This window comes from Myodes glareolus, chromosome 10, assembly GCF_982192425.1.
Source record: "Myodes glareolus chromosome 10, mMyoGla1.1, whole genome shotgun sequence".
Lineage (NCBI taxonomy): Eukaryota > Metazoa > Chordata > Mammalia > Rodentia > Cricetidae > Myodes > Myodes glareolus.
The window spans coordinates 56,812,768-56,839,338 of NC_142035.1; the positions used below are offsets into that span (position 1 = coordinate 56,812,768).

The 26,571-nt window shown below is 38.4% G+C and overlaps 1 protein-coding gene across 2 annotated transcripts in view; it reads right to left on the reverse strand.

Annotated features, from left to right (window-relative positions):
* Positions 1-26,571, reverse strand: part of Golm2 (golgi membrane protein 2) — a 78,713-nt gene that overhangs the window by 45,368 nt on the left and 6,774 nt on the right. For both annotated transcript variants that reach the window (XM_048459577.3, XM_048459578.3), the window contains exon 2: positions 7,301-7,355. In XM_048459577.3, coding sequence (XP_048315534.1) covers positions 7,301-7,355 — 55 coding nt within the window. The remainder of the gene's footprint in view (positions 1-7,300; positions 7,356-26,571) is intronic.

Genomic DNA, 26,571 nt, shown 5'->3' on the forward strand with positions numbered 1-26,571 from the left:
ATCTTGGTCTTTGATTTGATTCGATTGATCCTCCTGTCTGTTTTTATGCCAATACAAGGCTATTTTCATTACTGTAGCTCTACAGCAGAGTTTGAAGTTAAGGATTGTGATGCCTCCAGAAGTTCCTTTATTGTACAGAATTGTTTCGACTATCCTGGGCTTTTGTTTTTCCATATGAGTTGAGTACCGTTCTTTCAAGGTCTGTGAAGAATTTTGCTAGGATTTTGATGGGCATTGTACTGAATCTTTAGATTGCTTTTGGTAGATTGTCATTTTTTTCTATGTTAATTCTACCTACCCAAGAGCATGGGAAATCTTTCCATTTTCTGGTGTCTTCTTCAATTTCTTTCTTCAAAGATTTAAAGTTCTTGTCATACAGGTCTTCTACTTGTTTGGTTAGAGTTACTCCATGATATTCTATGTTATTTGTGACTACCGTGAAGGGTGATATTTCTCTGAATATTTTCTCAGCCCATTTATCATCTGTATAAAGGAGGGCTACTTATTTTTTTGAGTTAAGCTTACATTATTGAAGGTGTTTATGAGTTGTAGGAATTCCCTGGTAGACATTTTTGGGGTCACTTATGTAAACTATCATCAGCACACAGTGAGAGTTTGACCTGTTCTTTTTAAATTTGTATCCTTTATCTTTTGTTGTCTTATTTCTCTAGCTAGAAACTCAAGTACTATATTGAATAGATATGGAAAGAGTGGACATCTTTGTCTTGTTCCTGATTTCAGGGGAATCGCTGTAAGTTTCTCTCCATTTAGTTTGATGTTGGCTGTTGGCTTGCTGTATATTGCCTTTATTATGTTTAGGTATGTTCCTTGTATTCCTGTTCTCTCCAAGACCTTTATCATGAAGGCATGTTGTATTTTGTTGAAGGCTTCTTCATTATCTAATGAGATGATCATGTGGTGGTTTTTTTTTCCCAGTTTGTTTATATGGTGGATTACATTGGCAGATTTTCGTACGTTGAACCATCCCTGCATCTCTGGGATGAAGCCTACTTGGTCATAGTGGATGATTTTTCTTTTGTATTCTTGGATTCTGTTTGCCAGTATTTTATTCAGCATTTTTGCATCAATGTTCATGAGGAAGATAGGTCTGTAATTCTCTTTCTTAGTAATGTCTTTCTGTGGTTTGGGTATCAGGGTAATTGTAGTCTCATAAGTTTAGCAATGTTCCTTCTGTTTCTATTGTGTGGAACAATTTGAGAAGTATTGATATTAGTTCTTTGAAAATCTTGTAGAATTCTGCACTGAAAACATCTGGTCCTAGGCTTTTTTTGATTGGGAGACTTTTGATGACTGTTTCTATTTCTTTGCGGTTATAGGTCTATTTAATTTGCTTATCTGGTCTTGATTTAATTTTGGTAAATGATCTTTATCCAGAAAGTTGTCCATTTTCTTTAAGTTTTCCAATTTTGTGAAGTACTGGTTATCAAAGTATGACTTGATGATTTTCTAGATTTCCTCAATATCTGCTGTTATGCCCCCTTTTTCCATTTCTGATTTTGTTAATTTTGGATATTTTCTCTCTTTTTGGTTAGACTGGATAAAGGTTTGTTTATTTTGTTGATTTTTTTCAAAGAACCAATTCTTTGTCTCATTGATTCTTTATATTGTTTTGTTTTTGTTTGCATTTTGTTAATTTCAGTGTTCACTTTGATTATTTCCTGCCATCTAGTTCTCTTAGGTGAGTTTGCTTCTTTTTGTTCCAAAGTTTTCAAATGTTCTGTTAATTCACTAATGTGGGTTTTTCCCAACTTCTTTGTGTAGGCGTTTAGTGCTATGAACTTTCCTCTTAATACTGTTTTCATTGTGTCCCATAAATTTGGGTATGTTGTGTGGTCATTTTCATTAAATTTTAGGAAGTGTTTAATTTCCCCCTTTATTTCTTCCTTGAACTATTGGTGATTCAGGTGAGCATTGTGTTTTATGTTAATTTCCATGTGTTTGTGGTCTTTCTGGAATTAGTGTTGCTGTTGAATTCTAATTTTAAGCCATGGTGACCAGATAAGATACATGGGGCTATTCCAAGCTTTTTGAGGTTTGCTTTGTTACCTAGCATGTGGGCAATTTTTTGAGAAGGTTTCATGAGGTGCTGAGAAGAAGCTATGTTCTTTTAAGTTTTGATGGTATGTTCTATAGATGTCTATAGATGTATATCATTTGAGTCATAACCTGTTAGTTCCCTTATTTCTCTGTTAAGTTTCTGTTTGGTAGACCTGTACAGTGGTGAGAGTGTGGTGTTGAAATTTCCCACTATTACTGTATGGGGTTTAACGTGTGATTTAAGCTTTAGTAGTGTTATTTTACATATGAGGGTGCCCTTGTATTTGGGGCATAGATGTTCAGTATTGAAATTTCCTCTTGATGGAGTTTTCCTGTGACTAATATGAAGTGTCCTTTTTTGTCTATTTTGATTGGTTTTAGTTTGAAATCTATTTTGTTAGATATTAGGAGAGCTACACCAGCTTGTTTCTTAGGTCCATTTGATTGGAAAAAAAATTCCCAACCCTTTACTCTGAGGTGATGTCTGTCTTTGAGGCTGAGGTGTGTTTCTTGAATGTAGCAGAAAGATGGATTCTGTTTTCTTCTCTAATCTGTCAGCCTGTGTCTTTTTATAGGTGAGTTGAGACCATTTATATTACAGGGTATTAATGACCAGTGATTGCTAGCTCTTTTTATTTTAGTTTTCGTTGTTGGTGATGTTATTGTGTGTGCTTTTCCCTTCTTTGGAATTTGCTGCTGTGAGATCATCTATTCTATCTGTTTTTGTGGATGTAGCTAACTTCCTTAGGTTGGATTTTTCCTTCTAGTACTTTGTGTAGGGCTAGGCTTGTGGCTAGGCATTGGTTAAATCTGGGTATAGTAGTCTGGGCTGGCATCTGTGATTTCTTAATGACTGCATAACGTTTGACCAGGACCTTCTAGCTTTCATTGTTTCCATTGAAAAGTCCGGTGTAATTCTGATAGGTCTGCCTTTGCACATTACTTGGCCTTTTTCATTTGCAGCTCATAATATTCTTTCTTTATTCTGCATGTTTAATGTTTTGGTTACTATGTGTACTATGTGGCAGGAGACTTTTTTTTTTTTTTGGTCCAGTTTATTTGGCGTTCTGTAAGTTTCTTGTGCACATCTTTCTTTACATTGGGAAAGTTTTCTTCTAAGATTTTGTTGATTATATTTTTTATGCTTTGAGTTGGACTTCTTCTATCACTATTATCCTTAGGTTCAGTCTTTTAATGTTGTCCCATATTTCCTGGATATTTTGTGTTAAGCTTTTGCTAGATTTAATGTTTTCTTTGACCAATGAGTCTACTTCCTCTCTCATATCTTCAACACTTGAGATTCTCTCTTCCATCTCTTGTATTCTGCTGTTCATGCTTGCATGTGGTTTCTGATCATTTCCCATATTTTCCATTTCCAGAATTCCCTTGGTTTGTGTTTTCTTTATTGTCTCTATTTCGGTTTTCAAGTCTTGAATCGTTTCTTTCACCTGTTTGATTGCTTTTTCTTGATTTTTTTAAAAAAGGGATTTTTTGATTTTTTTCCAAATTTTTTGTTTGTCTTTTCCTCCATTTCTTTGAGAGAATTTTTCATTCTCTCTCCAAACACTCTCCTAATGTCATTTTTTAGGTCATTTTCTTCTACTTCATCTGTACTGGGGTGTTCAGTTCTTGCTGCCATGGAGCCACTAGTTTTTGGTGGTGCCGTGTGTTCTTTGTGGTGCTGTGTGTGTTCTTACCTTGTCTACCCATATTTTCCTCTGATTTCTGTAGTTGGGTTGTGTGCTCTGGTGATCATTCTTCCAGGTGCCAGGGGATCTAAGGCTCAGATGGTTGTTCCTTGTGGAGTTGGGACCACAGTTCCAATCACTCTGGAGGCTGGTCAGTATCTCAGAGATTGCTCAGCACTCCCGCAGGTCACTGCAATCCTGGAGTTTGTTCAGGCCTGCTCCCATGGAGGTCACTTGCTCACCGCTCACCGGCTCCCAAGGACATTGCTGGCTCAGGCCTGCTCCCGTGGAGGACAATTATGCACATTTTCAATTTCTCTACTCATACTCTTCAATGTATAGTACATGTGATGGTAAGAGGTTCATCTTCAGTATAGCTCCTCAGGAGTCATTCACCTTTGTTGTTTTTGTTATTTATTTTGTGTTCCTGAGTGTTTGTCTGCACCACATGTGTGTAGGAGCCCTTGGAAGTCAGAAGAGGTTTTAGATCTCTTTCACCTGGAGTTACAAATGGCTATGAGCTGCCACGTAGGTGTTATGAATTAATCTGGGTCCTCTACAAAAGCATGAAGCACTCTTAACTGCCAAGCCATCTCTCTAGCCCTTCTCCCTAGGTTTTTGGAGACAAGAGCTTTCACCTCTGGGGATCACTAAGTAGACTAGGCTGGCTGGTCAACAAGCTCCAGGGCTTACTGAGCTCTTCCTCATTGTTCATACTGTGCCGCATGTAAGGAATGCTGAAATGACGCAAGTTCTCAAAATTAAACTTGTTCTGCCAAGTCTAAAACCTACTATTCATCCAAACTGTAGAAACATGTTTGCTTTTATTTTTAAAAGATTTACTATGTATACAGTGTTCTGTCTGCATGTCTGCCTGCAGGCCAGAAGAGGGCGTCAGATCTCATTACGGATAGTAGTGAGCCACCATGTGCTTGCTGGAACTGAACTCAGAACCTCTGGAAGAGTAGCCAGTGTTCTTAATCACTGAGTGATTGCTTTAGAGCTAGAAACGTGTTTCTAACACTCATCTAACAAATACCTCCCATTCTGCTCTACAAAGCTTGAGTTTCTGACTCAACTTTCTCAAGTTCTAAAATTATCCATACTGTTTCATCACTGGGAGACCAGAAATTTCAAATATCACAATTTTTTCTTTTTTTACAGTTTTCTTTGGCTTCAACTTTGAAGTCTGTATTTACTTCTCCTTTACCAACCATGTTCCTCAGCAGGTCCATGTTAACAAAACACTTGAGTGTTTCAATAGGATTCAAACATAAATAAGTTCTTACATGCATCCTGCATTGTATTACCTGCAATGGTCTTGCAGGCTCACTTTTTTTTTTTTTGAGACAGGGTCTCTCCACGTAACTCTACTGTCCTAGAATTCACAGTGATGCACCTGCTTCTGCCCTAAGTGTTGAGCTTCTGGTTTTTTATTTTGTTTTGAATTTTGTTTTTGAGGCAGGGTTTCTCTGTACATCCCTAGCTGTCCTGGAATTCACTCTGTAGACCAGGCTGTCCTCAAACTCAGAGATCCACCTGTCTCTGCCTTCTAAGTGTTGGGATTAAAGGTGTACACCACCACCACCTGGCTATACTATATTTCCTTAATATGAGCTTAAAGATAAAGTTCAGTGAAGATGCTACTGGTCACTATTATAAGATTCCTGGGGTAGCAGATTTAGTGCTGCATGCCTATATGCCAGTACCCACTGTAAGTTTAAAGCTAGTCTTGGTTACATAGAAAGACCTTATCTTTAAAAAAAATTATTCTAGCTGGGCAGTGGTAGTGCATGCCTTTAATATCAGCACTTGGGAGGCAGAGGCAGGCGGATCTCTGTGAGTTCGAGGCCTGTCTAGTCTACAGAGCAAGTTCCAGGACAGCCAGGGCTGTTACACAGAGTAACCCTGTCTTGAACACCTCCCCCTCCAAAAAAAAAAAAAGTCTTAAAAAACCTATGGAATGGGGCCACTCACATTTCAGGGTAAATCTTTGCTCCTCCATTATATTTTCCTTAAAACACCCTCACAGACAAGCCTGGAGTTGTTTCTCCCAGGTGATTATACATTCAGTCAAAATGACAATGAAGATTAAGCCATCACATGCCCCAATCCCCAAAGGCAAGATGACAGGTAAGTGAAGTGGCACTTGCTCTCCTTACCTACTTTTTCTATGGAAGCTGTAACTATCTCCTATCACTCCATCTAAAACAAAATGGCACATGGTCCTGAATGCTGTGAGAGAGCAGGCTGAGCAAGCCATGGAAAGCAAGCTAGTAAGCAGCACTCTTTCATGACCTCTGCATCAATTCCCACTTCCAGGTTTCTACCTTGACTTCCCTGGATAGCCAACTACCATCTTTCAGAAGAAATAACCATCTCTTCCCCAAGTTGCTTTGGTCATGGTGTTTTATCATAGTAATAAAAAGGCAACTAACACAATGTATTTTTAAAGTTTGAACTTTTAATTTATTTATTACTCATTTCCCTGTGTTCCAGATTTTTTCTGTCTCTAGAGTGTCCAATGCATTAAGCTTAGAGAACCACACAAAAGCATCCTTACATTTGAATGGGTAAAGTTTGCAGGTTAGACACAATGCAAAAGAAGTACCCACCTCTTTTTTCTAGAAATTTCATAGTCACATAAATTACAGTCCAATTTTCTTTGAGAATTGTCTGTACGTGTTATGTGCTTGTATAAATGCATACATATTTATATCAAGTCCAGAGAGCAAACATTGAGTGTCTTCCTCTATTCTCCACTTTATTTTTTGATATAGAATCTCTCATTGAACCTCGAACTCAAGGTTTTTGTGAGACTAACTGGCTAGCAAGCTCCAAGGATCACCTGTCTCTATCTCCTCAATATTAGGATTAAAGGTGTGTAACACATTCAGTGTTTTATGTGGGCACTGGGCACCCTGAGTCCTCATGACCGCATGACAAGCGCTTTGTTAGCTGACCAACCTTCTCAGCCATTCTTTGAGGACTTTCTGTGTTTGTGCACAAGTTTGTGTCATGCCATATGTGCAGAGGTCAAAGGACAAACTCAAGTACAGAACCTTGACTACCATCCTGTTTAAGACAGGGTCTCTTTGTTCAGAGCTGCAGATAACATCTGCCCCACTAGCTTTTAGGTATCCTCCTGTCTCTGTCTTCTAGTCTGTCTTCGGAGTGCTGGAATTACAGATGCTAACATGTTATTTTGCCCAGATTTACATAGGTTCTGTGGATTCAAATGTTGGTTCTTACTCCTACAGGGCTAGCAGTTTAACTACTGAGCCATCTCTCCAGCCCCTTTCGAGGACTCTTTAAAGAATATTTTATTGTAGGAACCCTATCTATGCACAAGGTTAAAATGTGGGCCTCAAACTCTTATTGCATACATAGCAACATTAATTAATATTTTTATATTTTAAGGTAAAGAGATATTGTGCTATCAAAGTAATTATGTCCAAAAAACTTTATTTCTTTCATCATCTATTCCTTAATTCTTGAAGATTTCAGATATGAAGTAGTCTTTACCTTTACTCTATAATTAAAAAGTTTCTTACCCTTTAAATGATGTATGTCTGCCATCTGATACGATATGTTGTTCTGTAGTTTAACCTAAAAAAGAAATTGTTTGTATTTTAATAACATGTAGTTTCTTTCTTTCTTTCTTTCTTTCTTTCTTTTTTTTTCTTTCTTCCTTTCTTTTTTTAAACACAATGCCCTATGTAGCTCAAACTAATCTTGAACTCCCTATGTTATTTTTCTTGTTGCTGTTTGCTTGGTTTAGGCTTTTCTTTTCAAGAAAGGGTTTATCTATGTATTCCTGGCTAGTCTGGAACTGCTATGTAAGCCAGGCTGACCTTGAACTCAAACACATCTACCCGACTCTGCCTCCAGTGCTGGGATTAAAGCAGTGTGCCACCACACCTGCCTCAACTTTCTATAAAGTCAAGGATGACCTTGAATACCTGAGTCTCAAGCCATCACCTCCCTAGTGCTTACATGTGTGTATCACTTCACCCACCAAGAACATGTAGTTTCATTCATATTTACTCACATTCACTTTGAACTTGATCATGAATAAAACCAAAAACTCTATTTATACCCCACCTCTATTTCAAAGGAATTAAGATATAAATTCTAATTCTGTACTGTTTATTTAAAAACTGTATGGGAATGTTTACCTGATACACAGTATAACAAGTTTCAAAAGGTTTTTTTTTAAAATTTATTTGACTTTATGTGCATTGGTATGAAGGTGTCAAATCCCCTGGAATTGGAGTTACAGACAGTTGTGAGCTGTTATGTGGGTGCTGGGAATTGAACCTAGCTCCTCTGGAAGAGCAGCTAGTGCTGTTAACTGCTGAGCCATCTCTCCAGCCCTTAATTATCGAAAGTTTTAAAGTTTGAGTTGAGCATCATTTAATGACTCCCCCACACCAAATCTTACAGAAGACCTCTCAATAACTCAATATTAATCTAAGATTAAATGTTTGAAACAATCATTATAAATCAAAAGCAATTCACTCTTATTAGGCTTCTCCAGGGCAACACAGTGTTTCTGGATGGTATATGCTCAGCATTCCAAGTGGTAGTTACTGTCCTCTAGGGAGTCGGTACACATGAATGCTAATAACAAAAGCATGCGTGCGTGTGCGCGTGTGTCTGTGTACATGTGTTTGCAGAGGTCAGAGGTCAATTGCAAGAATTGGTTCTTTTCTTCCACCATGTGGATCTAGAAGATCAAACTCAGGTCATCAGGTTTACATGTACAAAACATGACTGAAACTAAGGCTTCCCACTTAAAAAAAATAGTTAAAATATGCACTTGAATAATATAAACATTTTCATGTTTTATTTTTATACACTTTTTTTTTGGTTCTATTGAAACAGGGTTTCTTTGCGTAGCATTGGCTGTCCTGGAACTTGCTCTATAGATCAGGCTGGTCTTGAACTCCTGTCTCTGCCTCCTGAGTGTTGGGATTAAAGGTGTGCACTACCATCATCCAGCTTCTTTTATGCTCTTATTTTGCATTAAAATGTCTTAGCTCTTGTTGCAGACAAGCTTTAACTAATTTTAAAATGTAAGTAAAATATTACTATAAATGTGTCTCCTCAAAAGTAGGCCAGTTTCACATTGATCAAAAGCAACAATGTAAGAGGCAAACGATGATAAATACCAACTCAATTTCTAAATAATAAAAATTTCTGATCTGCAGTGTAAGATATTGCCTAGATACCTCACATAACCCTCACACAATCTCTCCCATTGTACATCTATTAGTACGACTTCAAAACTGAGACAATAACACGAGTATGTACAGTTCTGCGTCATCTAATCATATGTGTTGGTCTGGGAACCCCAGTCACAGTCAAGGCACAGAGGCTATTCCATCACTACAAAGACCTCTCTCATACTCTGTTTTCTCTTTTTCATTTTATTTGTGTGTGTGTGTATGTGTACACCTGTACGCGGAGGTCAGAGGACAACTGTAGGACCTGGTTCTTTTCTCAGGTCACAGGTTCACAGCCATCCCATCAGCTCTCACACTTTCTTTTATAGTCACACACATTCCCTTTCCCCTACCATTTAGTGCCAACATATTGGCAAGAATATGAAACAACAGATAAAACAGGAGCATTTTCAAGGAATTAATAGGTAAGGTAGTGGCTACAGAATGTAATTCCTCGGTAATTAATTCAAAGAGTTTATGGAAAGAATTCTGTCTGAAATAGAAAATTGAAGGCTGGGTAAAGCTTAAACCAAGTAGAAAGGAACACTTCAGAAAGAGAAAACAACCAAGAAAATGTATGGCGTCAAGAAGGCCTGAGGTCTATAAGGAGACTCCAAAGTACTATCTAGTGATACAGTAGAAAGAATAGTAGAAAAAGAAGATGGAAGAAAAGACAGGGAAGGACCTTTAGGATCAAGCAGGGTGTATTCTTCAGCCTGAGTTGCAATGACTTAATACTTAAGGAGAAAGTTTATCCCCAAACAAAGAGCAGATGAAAGCAGAACTGTTCCAAGCGCGGGAGTCTAGCAGTCTCACTGAAGTCTTGGGGGCTTTAAAGAAGGAAGTTAAATAATAAGGCTGGCAGATGGTTATAGAAGCACTAGTATATGGCACAACACAGTTTCACTCTGAAAATACTACACAGTCAAGTGAAAGAAGAAACCACAAAAGGGCAAAAAATTTTCTGATCACATTCATATGAAATGCACTGAAAAGGCCAGTCCACATGGACGGACAGACAATGGCTGCCATCTGGGGAGAAAAGGTAACAAGGACTCTCTAAGGATAAACCAGAGCCTTTCACAAACACATTTGCTACACCTGAGCAGTATCCTCAGCAACACAGAGTGACTTCTTATGTGCACACAGGACTTCATTTTGGAGAATAAGCATATTTTAGAATTAGACAGTGGTGTAATTCTGTGTAATACTATAAAGTTTGCTTCTAAAACACTACACTGAACTATACACTTTAAAAGGGTTAATTTTAGGGCGGGACAGATGGCTCAGAGGTTAAGAGCACTGACGGTTCCTCCAGAGGTCCTTAGTTCAATTCCCAGCAACCACATGGTGGCTCACAACTATCTGTAATGAGATCTGGTGCCCTCTTCTGGCCTGCAGGTACACATGCAGACAGAACACAGCACACTAAATAAAGGGTTAATTTTATGTTCTATCAATTGCAACTACATTCTAGGAGCTGCAATCAGTCCCAAGGAGCTGGAATAATAAATTGAGTGAAAATAATAAGATGTATCTTTTAAAAATTGATGAAGGTCTATAGCACAAGGGCAATACAAAGAAGGTAGGTACTTAGGGGCTCTTTAGAGGACTTCAAGCAAGAGCATGATTCCAATTTGCAATTTTGCAGTAATTTTTGCTTCAGTATGATGAGTAGATCAGAGGGGACAAGACTAAACAGAGTCATAAGTAAGATAAAATGTCTCTAAACTAGGCCTGTTTATAGAGGAATGACCAGCTAAGGAGCATTGGTTACAATTTATTGGTTGGAGGAAAATTCCCCCAAAATATTTTATGATACTGAGTTACATAAAACTCAAATTCCAATGTCTATAAATAGTTTTGTGGGAAATGTGGCACAATGCTTGTGTCTATGCCTACTTGATAGCTGTGGCGATAGTGACAGAGATGGTATATGGCCTCCAAAGCCTCAAGTACTTTACTGCCTGGCTTTTTATAGAAAAGGTCCAATTACTCCTAAACTAACAGAGTAAGAATAGAAGGCAGCACCCCGAGATGGCTAAGTGGTTAAAAGTTCTTGCCACCAAGTCTGATGACCTGGGTTGGATCCCCAAAAACCTCATGGAAGAGAGAAATGACTACTGAAGCTGTTGTCTAACATAAATACAGTGGCCTGAGCATGTTCCCCACCCCAATTGATAAATATAAATGAGATATACACATGGGGGAGGGGCACACAGACAAGCCAGCCAAGGAAGAGTTTGCAGCACAGTAAGATGCAAGACGCTAACTATCACTGGAGCTGGAGTCACAGGCAGTTGTCAGCAGCCCAACATGGGTGCTGGGAACTGAACAAGGTGCTCTTGATCACTGAGCCATCTGCCTTGGCCCTAGTTTGGGTTCTTATTACTACTGACTAACTATAAATTAATTAGTAATTAATTTGGGTTCATCACATAGCCACACACACTTAAACTGTCAATGCTCTAGAAAGCTCTAGAAACACTTCAGCTTTTCTTCTAAATATCTTCTAGACAGGAAACAGCACACACAAAAAAATCATTATTTACTCTTTATCTCACAAAGGAATTTTCATTATCTGGGTTCAGTGTGGCCTCCCTCTCTCCTTACCAGCTTTGACAATTATCTTTTGTTTCTGGTACTGGGAACTAAATGCAGGGCCTCATGCCAGCGAAGTGTTCTACCACTAAACTATACCCCAGTCCCACTTTCAGGCTTTTTATTTAAAATATCCAAGATATTCTTACTTAATGTACACAAGAAAGATATCATATATGTTTCTCCTTCAAGTTTCTTTGCAGGTTAAGTGATGTAGCTAGGTGGACAGACAGGTAACAGTAACAAATATAGCCCATCTCTTACCCAAATCACATTTAAAATCAGATAGACACTGTAGTGGTTTGAGTAAGAATGGTCCCTGTAGGCTCATACATTTGAATACTTAGTCAGCAGGGAATGGCACTATTTGAAAAGATTAAGAGGATTAGGAGGTGTGGCCTTGTTGGAGGAAGTATGTCATTGGGAGTGGGCTTTGAGGTTTCAAAAGTCCACGCTAGTCCAGAGTTTCTCTCTACCTACAGATCATAATGTAGCTCTCAGGTACGGCTGCAGTGCCAGCATGCATGCCACCTGCTCCCTGCCATGATGACAATGAACTAAGCCCCTGAAACTGTAAGTGAGTACCAATTAAATGTTTTCTTTTATAAGTGCGATCTCGGCCATGATGTCTCTTCACAGCAATAGAACAGTGACTAAGGAAGACACCAATTCAGATTTCAAAAATCTAAAATGGTGGCTGGGAATACTGGCCTTCAGTTATTTAGTCTTAGCTACTGGACAGGCTGAGCCAGTAAGACTCCTTGAGTCCAGGAGTTCAAGGCCAATGTGGAAAATATAGCAAAATACCATGGATAAAGAAAGAAGGAAAGAAAAAACTTTCTATAATGTTGAAAACAACTTGGTTGGTCTTAGATTCTACTAGTAGTTTCCTCATAAGCTGTCCATTAAAAACAACTTTTTTCAAAAACTACATATGGTCCTATTTCTAATGCAAATGTCGCTTAGAATTTTTTTGATTTTGTTTCTTGAGATTGGGTTTTTTCTCTGTGTAGCTTTGGAGCAGGTCCTGGAACTTGCTCTGCAAACCAGGCTAGTCTTGAACTCAGAGATCTGCCTGCCTCTGCCTTCTGAGTGTCAGGATTAAAGGCATGCGCCACCATTGCTCACTAACCTTGAAACTTCTAGTCATCCTGCTTCACCTTCCAAATGCTGGGATTGAACCCTGAGTTTTATACATGCTAGGCAAGCACTATACCAACTAAGCTACATTCCTTATCCCTCACAGACTTTTGAACTTCCTCACTTAATTTCATCAACATTTTCATTGTTTTAAGAGTTTATTTCTTCTCTACTTCTCTTTAATACTGATCTCTGGGATTGGAGTTTCTCTCTAAAAAAAAAAAAATAAGAGTATTCACTATACTTTCTCTGGCCTCTGCCATATCAATGTATAGTGGTATATTAATTACGTTTTAATAAATAAAGCTTGTCTGAAGATCAGAGAGCAAAGCAGACATACTAGTTAGTCATACAGGCCAGGGAGTAGTGGCATACACCTTTAATTCTAGGATTAAAGACAGAGACAGGCAGACAGATCTGTTAGTTCAAAGCCAGTCTGGGCTACACAAGATTGAACCTGTCTAAAAGAGAAATAGAGCTCACACAGAAATAGAGCTCATTCCAGCACTTGGGATCACACGCCTTTAATCTCAGCACTAGAGAAGTAGAGACAAGAGTGACATGGGTGGGCAGAGACAGGAGTATAAGGGGGTAGAGATAGAAACTGAGTGGAAAGTAGGATGTAGAGTCTTCAAGATTTGTGGAGACAGGATCTCGCCCATTTTTGGTCTGAGGTAAAGGTAAGAGACAGTGGCTGGCTGCTTTGCTTTTCTGATTGGTTGAACATCTCTGAGATTGTATTATTCATGCTAGATCAATGTCTTTTTCTCACTTGTTACATTTCTCGCTGCTGTGACAAAATAACAACCTAAGGGAATCTATAGTTATCCAGCCCTGAGAGCACAGCACCTCATCTATCTGGGCAGCTAAATGAAGTGGGGCTGACTAGTTAGTACTTAGAATGGAGAAGCAAACTAAAGAGCCAAGGATTAATGCTAGTTTATAGTTTCGAGTGAGGGTAGCCTTGTTTCATGTATTTGGAAAGAGTATCATGGCATATGGAGGGAGGGAGCTGTTCTGAGATATTTTGTTCTGACCCCTTCCTGTCTTCCTCTTTGAAATACCTCTATGGACTCACCTCCAGCCACGTACTTCCTTCAGTCAAGCTGTCCTCAAATTGAGATGTCCTCAAATTTCCAGGTCCCCCCAAATAACACCACCCCTGGGACTAAGCCCTAGACACATGAGTGTTTTTGGGGACACCTCATGTCCAAACAGTAACACTGTCCTTCCTATGACCTCTCTCTGAGGCATAGGTTCTTATCTCTTCTCAGGAAGAATTATCTTCTTAGATTTCCTAGTATGCTTCTTATTTATCCCCAGCTATTTCATACATTTCCTCTAATCTTTCATCCTCTATTACCTAAAACTTTGTTTTTATTGACCTACCAGTTCTTTCTGAAATTCTTTTAATGCTCTCTCCAGCCCTTGTGGTTTGTCTAGATTAATTCTGGCAGCTGTTACCAGCTCAGTTGCTCTGTTTTCCTTTTCATCTGGGGACCCTGAAAATGGCTCAGCTGTGTCTGCTGCACTTTCGTTATGGCTTGTTCTTGGGCAATTAGCACAGCTATGACCAATTACTATGAAGGTTACATATACTTAGCTTTTAATAAGCTACCATCATTTCTCTCTCCTTTGTTTCCAACACCAAAAAGTGTCTGCCTCCCATTCTCACCTCCATTTTAAAACTTGATCTCACACCACACTCAAACGATTTCTACAAACAATTCTATCTTCTTTAATATATTTAGTAGTTATGTAAGCAGACATGTATATATGTATGTATTATGTTTTTGTTTTTTAAATCTGGGCTGGTGAGATGGCTTAGTGAATTAAGAAATTTGCCATCAAGTCTAACAACCTGAGTTTGATTCCCCAGAACACTCATGGTGGATGGAGAGCACCAACTTTCACAAGTAATCCTCTGACTCCTAAAATATGTATTATGGTCCACATATACACACAATATAAATAAATATAATAAAAATTAAATGCATTTTCTAAACTGAAAAGCAAAGGCAGGAGAATTACAAATTCAAACCAATCTACACTACAAATAAAGCAAGTTATATAGACTTTAAAATTCACAAAGAAACAAGCAACAACAAAAAAAACCCCATAATAGTCTTTCCCCTTCACCACCTAGTATGATTCAGTAGCCTAGGGATGATACAGAAATCTTTATTTTAGGGAGAAAAAAACCAACCTCAAAAGATGCCGAAAAATAGACTGGTACAGCAATTGCTCATCTATACTTTTTTGGCTAGAAAATATGGCAGTTGTATGAAAATGGAGTGTCACTAATAACTGTGCTACCACTCACAATCAACTTATAAGGAGAAAATGATACATAAGCAATTTCCTGAATCTATAGTTTACCATTACATGAACATTTTGCTATCTGATTCAAATGTAGATATTTTGGAAAGAATGTTTGAAGTAAAGAAAATATTGCCTTGTTGGGGATTACAGACTGCTACTGAAAAATACAACGAGAAGATTCTATTAATTATTTAGGTTATAAAATAGGGTTATAGAAAATTAGATCACAAAAGGTATAAATTAGGAGAGATCAGTTACAGCCTCTTAATGACTTCCAAAGATTGCTACGAGACATTTCCCAACTATAGCCCACTACTGGGATAAAACCTGATGAACTGATTAGTTTAAACAAAACCTTAGATGGTGACAAAGGCTTAAATAGTCCCAGGAAATTATCAGCTGAAGCTGAGACAGAATTGACTTTCACTGAAGAGAAATCACAGAAGACATCTGTGGATGGTGTGGATCCGAATCTTAACTGCATACTGGTCATACTGCCCTTCAAATATTCCCCTACAGGAACGTTAATGCAGAGGGATGATATTATCTTAGATCTTTTTACCACAAGAAAAGATTCATTTAGGCTCTCCTTTCAAAGATTTCAGTTCTTAGTCACTTGGTCCCTTTGTCCCTTCGGCTTGTGGCAAGACAGGAAACACAACATGACAGGAAACACAAGGTAAAGGCCTGTCCATCTCTGCTGGGAAACAGAAAGGAAGCAGATGGGCTGGGATATCAGTATCTCCCTTGAGGGCCTGTCCCCAGTGACTTCACGTGCTTCCACTAGGCCTTACCACTAGTCCCACCTTCTCCCAATAGTACTGTGGACCAGGAACAAAGCCTTCAACACATGGGCTTTAAGCAATGTTCAAGCTCTAAATTAGGGCTAAAGAGATGGTTCAGCAGTTAGCACTTGTTGCTTTTCCAAATGACTTGGGTTCAGTTCCTAGCATCCACATGGCTGCTCACAACTGTCTGTAAATCCAAGTTTCAGAGGATCTGATGCTCTCTTCTGGCCTCCAAGGAAACAGGCACTCACACGGCATACATACATACATTTTGGCAAAACTCATACACATAAAAGAAACAAGCTATAGTATAATGAGTGCACATTAAATGCTTATTTTACAACAGATCCTGTGATAAATTCTCTTTCTATAGAACCTCATTTAATGCTTACAATCACTCTAAAAAGTAGGTATGTGATTATTCTCCATTTCACAGATGAGGACCCTGTGCCCTAAATCATAGGCACAGATTCTGGATACTCTTCTAAGCAGTACCAATCCAAAGACTGCAGTGCCTGTGGCCACTGTGCATGTATCATAACTGATAAGAGAATGACCTTTTTCATTTCATAAGTAAGATGCAAATAACATTTCAAATACACTTGTAACTTTTACTTTATCCACTAAGATCTGTTTCTCTTGAAATAGTAGTAGAAACCATACCTTGCTACATGGGGAGTGGGGTACGTAAGTCAGAGACTTGTTATGTAGCCCTGGGTGCCCTTGAGCTCGCAGCAATCTTCCTGCCTCTTCTTGAGTGCTTGCTTTAAAAGTATACTGCACACCTGTCTTATGACATACTTTAAAAAATTATCAGAGGAAAACTTGAAGGAGTTGTTTCTTTCCTTCACCATGTGGTTTCCAGAGATCGACCTTGGGTCATCAGTGGGCAGCAAGTGCATTTCTTGGCTGAACCATTAGTTACTTCACTAGTCCTGTAGTTACATACTTTAAATCAGCACACCAAGCCTTTGGTCATGGTTGGCTAAAATGAACCACAATTTTTTCAATTATTCATTAATTGTATTTTATTGTGGTACACATTTCATCATTCAATCAATAATTTATAAAGTATTTACTGAGTGCACTATGCGCTAAGACTGGGCATACTAAGTATTTTGTTGGTCTGTTAAATCACTGAAATAATTCATTCCATTAGCCTGTCACAAGGAAATACTGAGCACCCAGTAGTGAAGGACACTGCAGAGATTAGAGATAGATACATACAAGCCGGGTGGCAGTGGCACAGCCTTTCATACCAGCACTTAAGAGGCAAAGATAGGCAGGTTTCTGTGAGTTTGAGGCCAGTCTGGTCTACAGAGCTATTCCAGAAGGACAGTTAAGGCTATACAAAGGAATCCAGTTAGAACAGAGAAGAAATCTTAAAAGTATTCTAAAGGGCATAGTGCCTAGATAAATTTTCTTAAGGTGTGGCTGTTGAGTTTGCTGATCAAAAATTTCTACAAGTATGGTTAGATGACTTTCTCCAACTATGCTTGAAATAAGCACATGAAACAGACCATAGCTAAATGTAGTGGCACACATGAACAATGCCAGTATTTCAAAGGCAGGGGCAGGAGGACCTGAAGTTCAAGACTTGCTGAGTTGCATAAAGTTCCAGAGCAGCCTAGGGTATACAGCAATTTACCAGAGGCTGAGAAATGAGGGAACCAGGCAAATGTTCTGTCATCTGAGGTATATTCTCAGCCTTCAGTGCAGTTTTAATATGCATTCCCCCATGACTAAGGATGCTGAGCATTTTTCATACATTTACTGGCCTTTTTCTTTCTTTCTTTTTTTTTAAATAACTAATATTTAAATATATGGGTGTTTTGCCTGCATGTATGTCTGTGCATGTGTGTGCCTATTGCCCATGGAGGTCAGACAAGGGTGTCAGATCCCCTGGGACTGGAGTTATAGACAGTTGTGAGCTGGCATGTGGGTTCTGGGAATTGAAGCTGGGTCCTCTTGCTCTTAACCACTGAGCCAACTCATGAGCTCCTTTTATTTCTTCTTTTGAGAATTGTTTCTTTAATTGCATTCCACTGATTTACAAGTCAGTTTTTGTTTCAGCACCGTGCTGGAACATGAATTTTGTTACAATGAATGGCTCCATAGTATAATTTGAAATCAGGTATTGTGATGTCTCCAGGATTCTCTTTCTACCTAGGATTGCTTTGACTGTGTGTCTTTCGTGTCTTCATACAAATTTTAGGGTTTTGTCTTGGGAAGCATGTCACTAGAATTTTAATGGGGATTGTGTTGCATATGCAGATCACTTTTGGTAATATAGTTATTTTTACAATATAAATTTTGCCAAACAATGAACATAGGAGATCTTTTTACATTATAATGTCTTCTTTAATATCTCTTTTCCACGTTGGAAAGTTGTCATTGTGGAAGTCTTTCACGTCCTTGGTTAGGCTTATTTTTGTTGCTGTTAATTATTTGTTTTAGCTACTGTGAATTTTTTCCCTTCCCCTTATTTCTTTCTCAGCAAGTTCATTACTAAAAGACAGAAAAGCAACTAATTTTTATGTGTTGGTTTAGTATCCTTCTGTATGGCTAAGAGCATTTATGAGACCTTAAGAGTTTTCTGGAGTCTATAGCACTGGTTCTCAGTCTGTGGGTCAAATGACCCTTTCACAGGGGTCGCATATCAGATATCCCACATATCAGACACTTACATTATGATTTATAACAATAGCAAAATTAGTTATGAAGTAGCAACTAAAATAATTTTATGGTTGGGGGGTCACCACGACATGAGGAACTGTATTAAAGGCTCACAGCATTAGGAAGGTCAAGAACCACTGGGTCTTTAAATATAGAGTCACATAAACAGAGATGATTTAACTTCTTCCTTCCCTATCTGGATCTCTTCTTCCTGCTCATTTCATTGCTTTAGCTAGATTCTCAAGCATTATACCAAGTGGAGTAGATACTTTGTTTCATTTAAAAAAAATGCTTTCATTTTTTTCTGATCAAGTATTATGTTGGCTGTTGGTCTATCATATTATCTTCATTATGTTGAAGTATATTCTTTCTATTTGTTTCTTTGGGGCTTTTATCATAAAATGATGTTGAACTTTGCCAAAGTCCTTTTCATGTCTACTGGTATGACCATGTTATGTATGCGTATGTAGTGTATGTGTACACCTGCGTGTGCTTGACTGTTCATGTGTGTGAAGGTCAGAGACTGATGTCAGGTATTGCCTTCTAACGAGTTTCCACTGTATTTCTGAGGGTCAGTCACAATCTCTCACTGAACCTGGGTTTCACCTTTTCAATTACAGTGGCTGACCAACGAGCCACTGGGCTCTCCTATTTCCCCCCATTTCCCTCCCGGCTCCTAGCACTCAGGTCGCAGGCTGCCACGCCTTTCATATGGGAAATGAGAATCTTAACTCAGGTCCTCATGCTTAAGCAGCAAGGACTCTACCTACTGAGCCATCTATCTCCCCAGCCTGGTTTCTGTCTTTAAACATATGTATTGCTATATTATATGTATTGATTTGAACCATCCCTGGATGAAACTCTGGAATGAAACTAACTTGATTATAGTTTGTGGTCTCTGCAATGTGTTATGAATTTGGTTTGCAAATATTTTATTGATAATTTTTGTTTCTATGTTCATGATGGAAATTGGTCTAAAGTTTTCTTTCTGTGTGCTTACCTGATTTTGTTATCAGGGTAATACTAGACTCACAGAATGAATTTGTTTGTATTTCTCTGCTTTTTTATTTCATGACAGGAGCACTGGTGTGAGCTCTTCATTAAAAGTCTAATAGAATTCAGCAGTGAATCTGTCCATCCTGGGTCTCTCTTTTTTGGAACTCTTCACTGCTGCTTCAATCTCACTGTTTGTGGTAGGCCTATTTAAATGGCTTACATCTTCTGGATTTAAGTAGGTCATATGTGTATAGAATTTATATACTTTTCATTTCCCAATTTTCTTTAAATGTAAACTTTCAAGGTATTCCTTAATAATCTTGTGTCTCAGGGTTTTCATTGCTGTGAAGAGACACCATGACCATGGCAACTCTTATAAAGAAAACATTTAGTTGGGGTGGCTCGGTCATAATTTCAGAAATTCAGTCTATTATCACCATGACAGGAACATAGTGGCATGCTGGTAGACATGGTGCTGGAAGAGTAACTGCATTTTGCAGACAATAGGAAATGGTAGACCGAGACACTGGGCCTGCCCCCACAGTGACGCACTTCCTCCAACAAGGCCATACCCAAAGCCACACTTCCTAATAGTGCCAGTCTTTATGAGATTATGGGGACCAATTACATTCAAACTACCACATCTTGGAAATCTTGTAATGTTGTATGTAATCCTCCCCCTTTTAGCTCTTTACTCTCTTTTGATTACTTTTGCTAAAAGTGTCTTGAACTTGTTCAGTTTTCCAAAGAACTGTTTGATTTGCTAGTTTTTGTATTATTCTTTCAATCTTCCATTTCATTACTGATCTTTCTTATTGCATCTACTGTTTTGGGATTTGGTTTGCTCTTTCCTTTTCTTTCTTTTCTTTTCTGACTGTGAGGGGTATAATTAGATTTCTTATTTATTTGAGATTTCTTTAATATTTCAATGTCAACACTTACAGATTAAAACCTTCCCTTTCAGACTTGCCTTAGTTGTAATCCCAAAGGATCTGGTAAATTCTTTTCACTTTCATTTGATTCTTGATTTTTTCAATAGTATCTTCAATAATAAAGGAGAGTACTGCTTACTCTCTGATGTTTTATATTTTCTGTGGTATCTCTTGCTATTGAGTTCTAGTTTTATTCTAGTATGATCTGATACAAGAGATTATTTTTATTTTTTTTATTTGTTAAGACTTGCTTTATGGTTTAAACTATGATCTGTTTTAGAGAAAGTTCCATGTGCTGTTAAGAGAAATATGTGTCTCAGTCTTGCTGGATGAAATATTCTATACATGTCTGTTAAATTCATTTAATCTATGTACAGCTCAGTCCTTAAATTTTTTGATTTTTTAATCTGGATGATCTATCTACTGATGATAGTGAGGAACTAAAGCCATCTACTATAATTTTATCAGAACTTCCGTATACTTTGGAGTCTATTTGTTTTGTTTTATAAAGTTGAGAGCCCCAATGTTTGGTGCATAAATATTTATAATTATTATTATATCTTCTTTTAACAATTATTTAATTAATTAATTAAATAATTGATTGATTTTAGTGTGTGGAGACATGCAAGCCAGGCCACACCTTTGGAGGTCAGAGGACAATTTGTTGAAGTTGGTTCTCTCTTTCCACAGTGAGTTCCCAGGATCAAACTCAGATCATCAGACCTGCAGGACGCACCTTAAGCTGCTAGGTTATCTTGCCTGTCTAACTGTTCTATCTTCTTGATGAAGAAGATAGTATATATGGCCTTCTATATATGGCCTTCTTCATCCTTCCTGGTTAATTTGGCTTTAAGTCTATTTTATCAGAGAGCAGAATAGATACATCACTTGTTTTCAGTTTGCATTTGCTTGAGATATTAACTTAAATCCTTTCTCTTTCAGTTCATGTTTGTCTTTGCGGTGGATACTTTGACAGTATTCTTTCTTCCAATCAAGGAACAGGAGGGTCTTTCCATTACTTTGTATTCTTTAATTTCCTTCATCAGTGTTTTGTAATTTTCAATGTAGGGGTTTCTCATCCCTTTTAAAATCCCAAGTGTTTTAGTTGTTTTGTTATTAATGTAAACAGAATTGTTAATGATATGTTCTAACAGTTCACTGCCTGTAAAAAGAAGAACTGATTTTTGTATCTTGGTTCTGTAATCTTCAGTTTTACCAGATTTGTTAGTTTTACCCATTGTTTTGTGTGTGTGTTGTGTGTGTGTGGGTGGGGTGGGGAGATATTCCCAATTCTTTATTTGTTTGAGACAGCTTCTTACTGTGTATCTCTGGCTGGCCGGGAATTCATCAATCGCACTAGGCTAGTTTCAAGCTCACAAACATCCACTTGCCTCTGCCTCCCAAATGCTGGAACTAAAGCAAGTGCTGCCACACTCAGTCAATTTTCCATTCTTTTTTAGTAGCTGTGAGCTAATTATACTACAAGGAAGTACATTGTGGATTATCTTCTCCTAATTACTTTAATCCTTCACTCTGAATATATAGTTAATGATTCTCTTGTGGCTATCTTCTTCAAGAGCATCAACTATGAGCCGGAAAGAATGTCAGTGCCTGCCTTTAATCCCAGTACTCGGGAGGCAAAGGCAGGCAGTCAGATCTCTGAATTCAAGGTCAGCCTGGTCTACAGTAGAGTGAGTTTCAGGACAGTGAGAGTAATACAAGGGACTTGGTCTCAAAACAAAACAAACCAAAACAAAAAATATTAACTATGGTCCATTGTTAGGAAGGGCACTTGCCATCCAGCCCGACCATTGATTGAGCTTGATTCCAGAAAACTACATAATGGAAGGAGAAAATTAACCCTTACAAGTAGTCGTCCAACTTCTACATATACATGACATACACGGTGTTAGTCAAATTCCCTGCCAGGAGGAGATATTAGCAATGTAGTCTAACCCTTCTCCAAAGGTCCCAACAACAGGTAGATGCATGATTCCACCAAAATTCACCCTAGGGAGCCAATTAGTTTATTGGGCTTCCTTGCAGAGCACTGATAAGGGGGCTACTACTTAAGAGAGGGAATGCTGGTGCTCTCCCCCCAACAGACCACACCCACTAGAGATGAAGGCTTTCCCATAGCAGCACAGATGGAACCCTTCTGTAGTCTTTAGAAGCCTCCACTTTTAGGTGGTGCTGAAATCATATTTAGGCCCTCATGCTTATAAGGCATTAACTTTACTGAAAATTATCTCAACATAAACTTTTTTGTTTTTTTGAGACATTGAGTTTCTGTGTAGCCCTGGCTGTCTTGGAACTCACTCCGTAGACCATGCTGGCCTTGAACTCACAGAGATCCTCATGCCTCTGCCTGCCAAGTGATGGGATTAGAGGCATGCACCATCATCCCACACCAGGTAAACATTATTTGTAAATGCTTCCATTTCCTGGGTTTACAGGTAATGTGCCACAATGGCCAGCTCTTATTTTTTCAAAATAAATTTTATTATATTATTCCCCTTTCCCTCAAGGATGAACTAAAACCCCTTACTATGGTATTTGACTGTAAAATGTACGGTCCTAAGAGACCAAAAACAATTCAACATGTATACAATCAACTGATTTTCTACAAGAATGCCAAGACAGTTAATGGTTAAAAGAAAAAAAGAGAAAGAGACCTGTGTCAGTTTTTCCACAATGACAAGATACCTGCTATAAACTTAAGAAGAATTTATTTGGGTCAGCTTCAGAAGTACAGCTGGTTTCAATGCTTCTGGGCCTAGCTGAGAGCAGACTATCATAACAACAGAAGTATGTGACACAAGAGCTTCTTCACCTTATGGCAGGAAGCAGACAACAGTACAAAAATGGACCAGGACCAAGATTTATCTTCTAAAGGAACCCCCTCCAGTGACCCATTTCCTCCGCACAACAGCCTATTCAAATACTGGACCCATTAGAAGATGAAACCACTGTTTAGGTCAGAGCCCTCATAAACTCTCTGGAAACATTCTCACAAACACAACTAGAGACATGCTTTACTAACCCCCTAGGGTCTGTCAATCCAATCAATTAACAAGGTTAACCATGACAAGTTTCTTCAGCATGCTGGGACAACTGAATAAACCATATGCAAAGCAAGGTTCTATCATATCATAAGGGAAAACCAACTCAAATGAAACAAAAGTCTCAATAGAAATAAAATTGTGTAACTTTTAGAATAGGAAAAAATGTCTATAACCTTGGATTTTATATTTCTTAAATTTGATAATAAAAAGCAGAGACAACTAATGAAAAAATAGATAAAACTGAACTTATCAACAGTCAAAACTTCAAAAAATACTAGTGACAAACTGAAAACACAACCTACAAAATCGAGGACAAAAATTACAGATTATGTTTGATTGAGTTTGATACCTAGAGTACATAAAGAACGACAGCTTAGTAACAACAACGACAGATATAAAATGAACAAAGGGGGGAAAAGGAGAGATGACTCAGTGGTTAAGAGCACTGGCTGCTCTTCCAGACGTCCTGAGTTCAATTCCCAGCAACCACATGGTGGCTCATAACCATCTACAGTGGTGATTTGATGTCCTCTTCAGTCATAAAGTTGACAGAGCACTCATATATATAAAATAAGTCTTTAAAAACGAACAAAGGGAGCCTTGATAGCCACCATGCTCTGACTGCCACGATAGCCTGACATCCCCCGAACCATGAGCTGAAGCAAAGTCCTCCTTAAGGAGGAAGAAGACAAGGAAAACAAGGACAACAATGACATGGAGGTCAGTTAAGCGCACTGGCTATTTTCCCAAAGGACTGGAGTTCAATTACCAGTACCTATGTGATGACTCATAACCTTCTGTAACTCCAGTTCCAAGAGATCCAACAACCTCTTCTGATCTCTGCAGGCACAGTACATATGTGGTGCAGACACACCACATAACAGAAAGTAAAACAGTCATATATACCTTTTTGTTTTTTTCGAAGACAGGGTTTCTGTGTAGTGTGACAGAATCCCAGAGACCTTAGTACAACTGACTCTATGGTGGAAGTACTATTCTGGCTGTAAAACTCAGCATGTAGACAGCACCTGCCAAAACTAAAACACAGGCCTAATCCATCAAAGTCCATGAGGAAAGTCACTACATACACTAACCTTGCTTTTTTGCTTCTGTAGTTCTGCTCGAACCCAGGATTTAAGACCAGACAGAGCAACATAGCAAGACTCCATCTCAAAATTAACTAATCTGAGAGGGTGTCTAGGAGAAGAAAGTATACAGGAAACAAACACAATATTCTCTTCATGCTAAAAAGACAATGAGTTGATGATGGACGATTTTACATCAGAATATTTTGATCACTACCTTTAGGTAGCGTTCTCAGAGACGTGGGTAATCTGTGTTGAGTAGCCCAGCACTTATTTACACATGCTTTGGTTTCAAAACCAGGGCAAACTGCTAAATCAGTCATCAAATGTTTACTGAGTCCACATGTAATTTGTAGTGCCAAATCTGTGTTTACAACATTCAGTTTTTTACTTTCTTAGCTTTCTATTTTATTTTGATATATAATACTCATACATAAGGCACAATGTGATGTTTTGAAACATGTTTGATGTATATTGATCAAAGCAGAGTAATTTATGTATCCATCACCTCAAATGCTTTTCATTTCTTGCTGGTGAAATACTTAAAATCCTTACTGTTATCTTGAAACACACAGTGCATTACTATTCCCTGTAGTCAGCTGACTGCAAGAGAATATCAGAACTTAGTCATCCTGTCAACTAACACTGCACCTGTTGCCCAACCTTTCCCAATTGCCCACTCCCTATAAGACTGGAGTTTGTTTTGTTTTTGCAGTTTTGGGATCAAACTGAGGGCTTCAGTTGGAGAAAGAGCTCAGCAGTATGTGTTTACCTACATGTGCAAGGACCTGGATTGAATTATTTGCATGCACACACACACAAACACACACACCCTACTGCATGCTAGGCAGGCACTCTACTACTGCGCTACACATCCTCCCTGTACACATACACACACACACACACACACACACACACACACACACACACACGGTGCACAGACATATTTGTAGCAAAACACTCAAACATATAAAATAAAAAAGAATAAATTAAATATATATTTGGTTTTTTGTTTGAAATATTTTTTAAGTCAAAGTAAAAACACATCAATAAGATTATCCTATCCTTTTCCAGAGTCTAACCAGGAAAACAAATGGGAATAAAAATGATCATATTGAATAAATTAACCCATACCCAGAAAGACAAATGTTGCATGTTGTTTTCCATCTGAGGATCCTAGCTCCAAATATTCAGGTATGAGTACATATTCTGGAGTAACTTTAGAAACCAGGAAAGTAAAAAAGGGACCATGGGGGCGGAGGAAAAATGGTACAAAAGATCTGAAGAGGGAAATGGGAAAAACAGGGGGGCTCTAGTTAGGAAGGGGACAGAGATAAATACAGAAAGGTCTGAAAGTCTTAAGAATTCATACTATTAACCATCTACCTAAAATACCTATAGTACACATAAGTGAGTGTACAAATATATACATATACAGTTTAATAAAATTTTCCCATCTGGGCTTACAATGCTACATCCACGTGCCAAAGACCATCTAACAAAAACTCCAACACCAGGTACAAGAAGCCCTCTTGTGAACTGTTGACCAGAGTTGTCCAAGAGACTCTAAAACGTCATAGGTTCTTCTTATCACCCTTGGCTGTCCCCCAACGGTGGAAAGTAAGTCCCTATTGCTAAAGACACCATGCTTTCAGACACAGGGCCCAGAGGAGCTAGAACCAACATGAAAGCCTCCTCCCTTGGAACTAGCTTTCATGGCACCAGAAAACACCATGAAAGCTTTCAAAGAGGGGAAGAAACCAACAATTCTATAAACCACAACCACCAACAAGGTTTGATAATCCTATGGCACAGTAATGGTACACATACCTTGCTGGTAACCAATAGCTTTCTAACTGGAATTATCAACAGTTCAATGAGAGGTAAATGATGTCCGGAACTGGACACCTCGTCACCTATCCAGGCCTAGCGAGTTGATGAATCTTCAAGAACCCACACTCAGCATTTACTAAGCCACCATAATCCCTAACT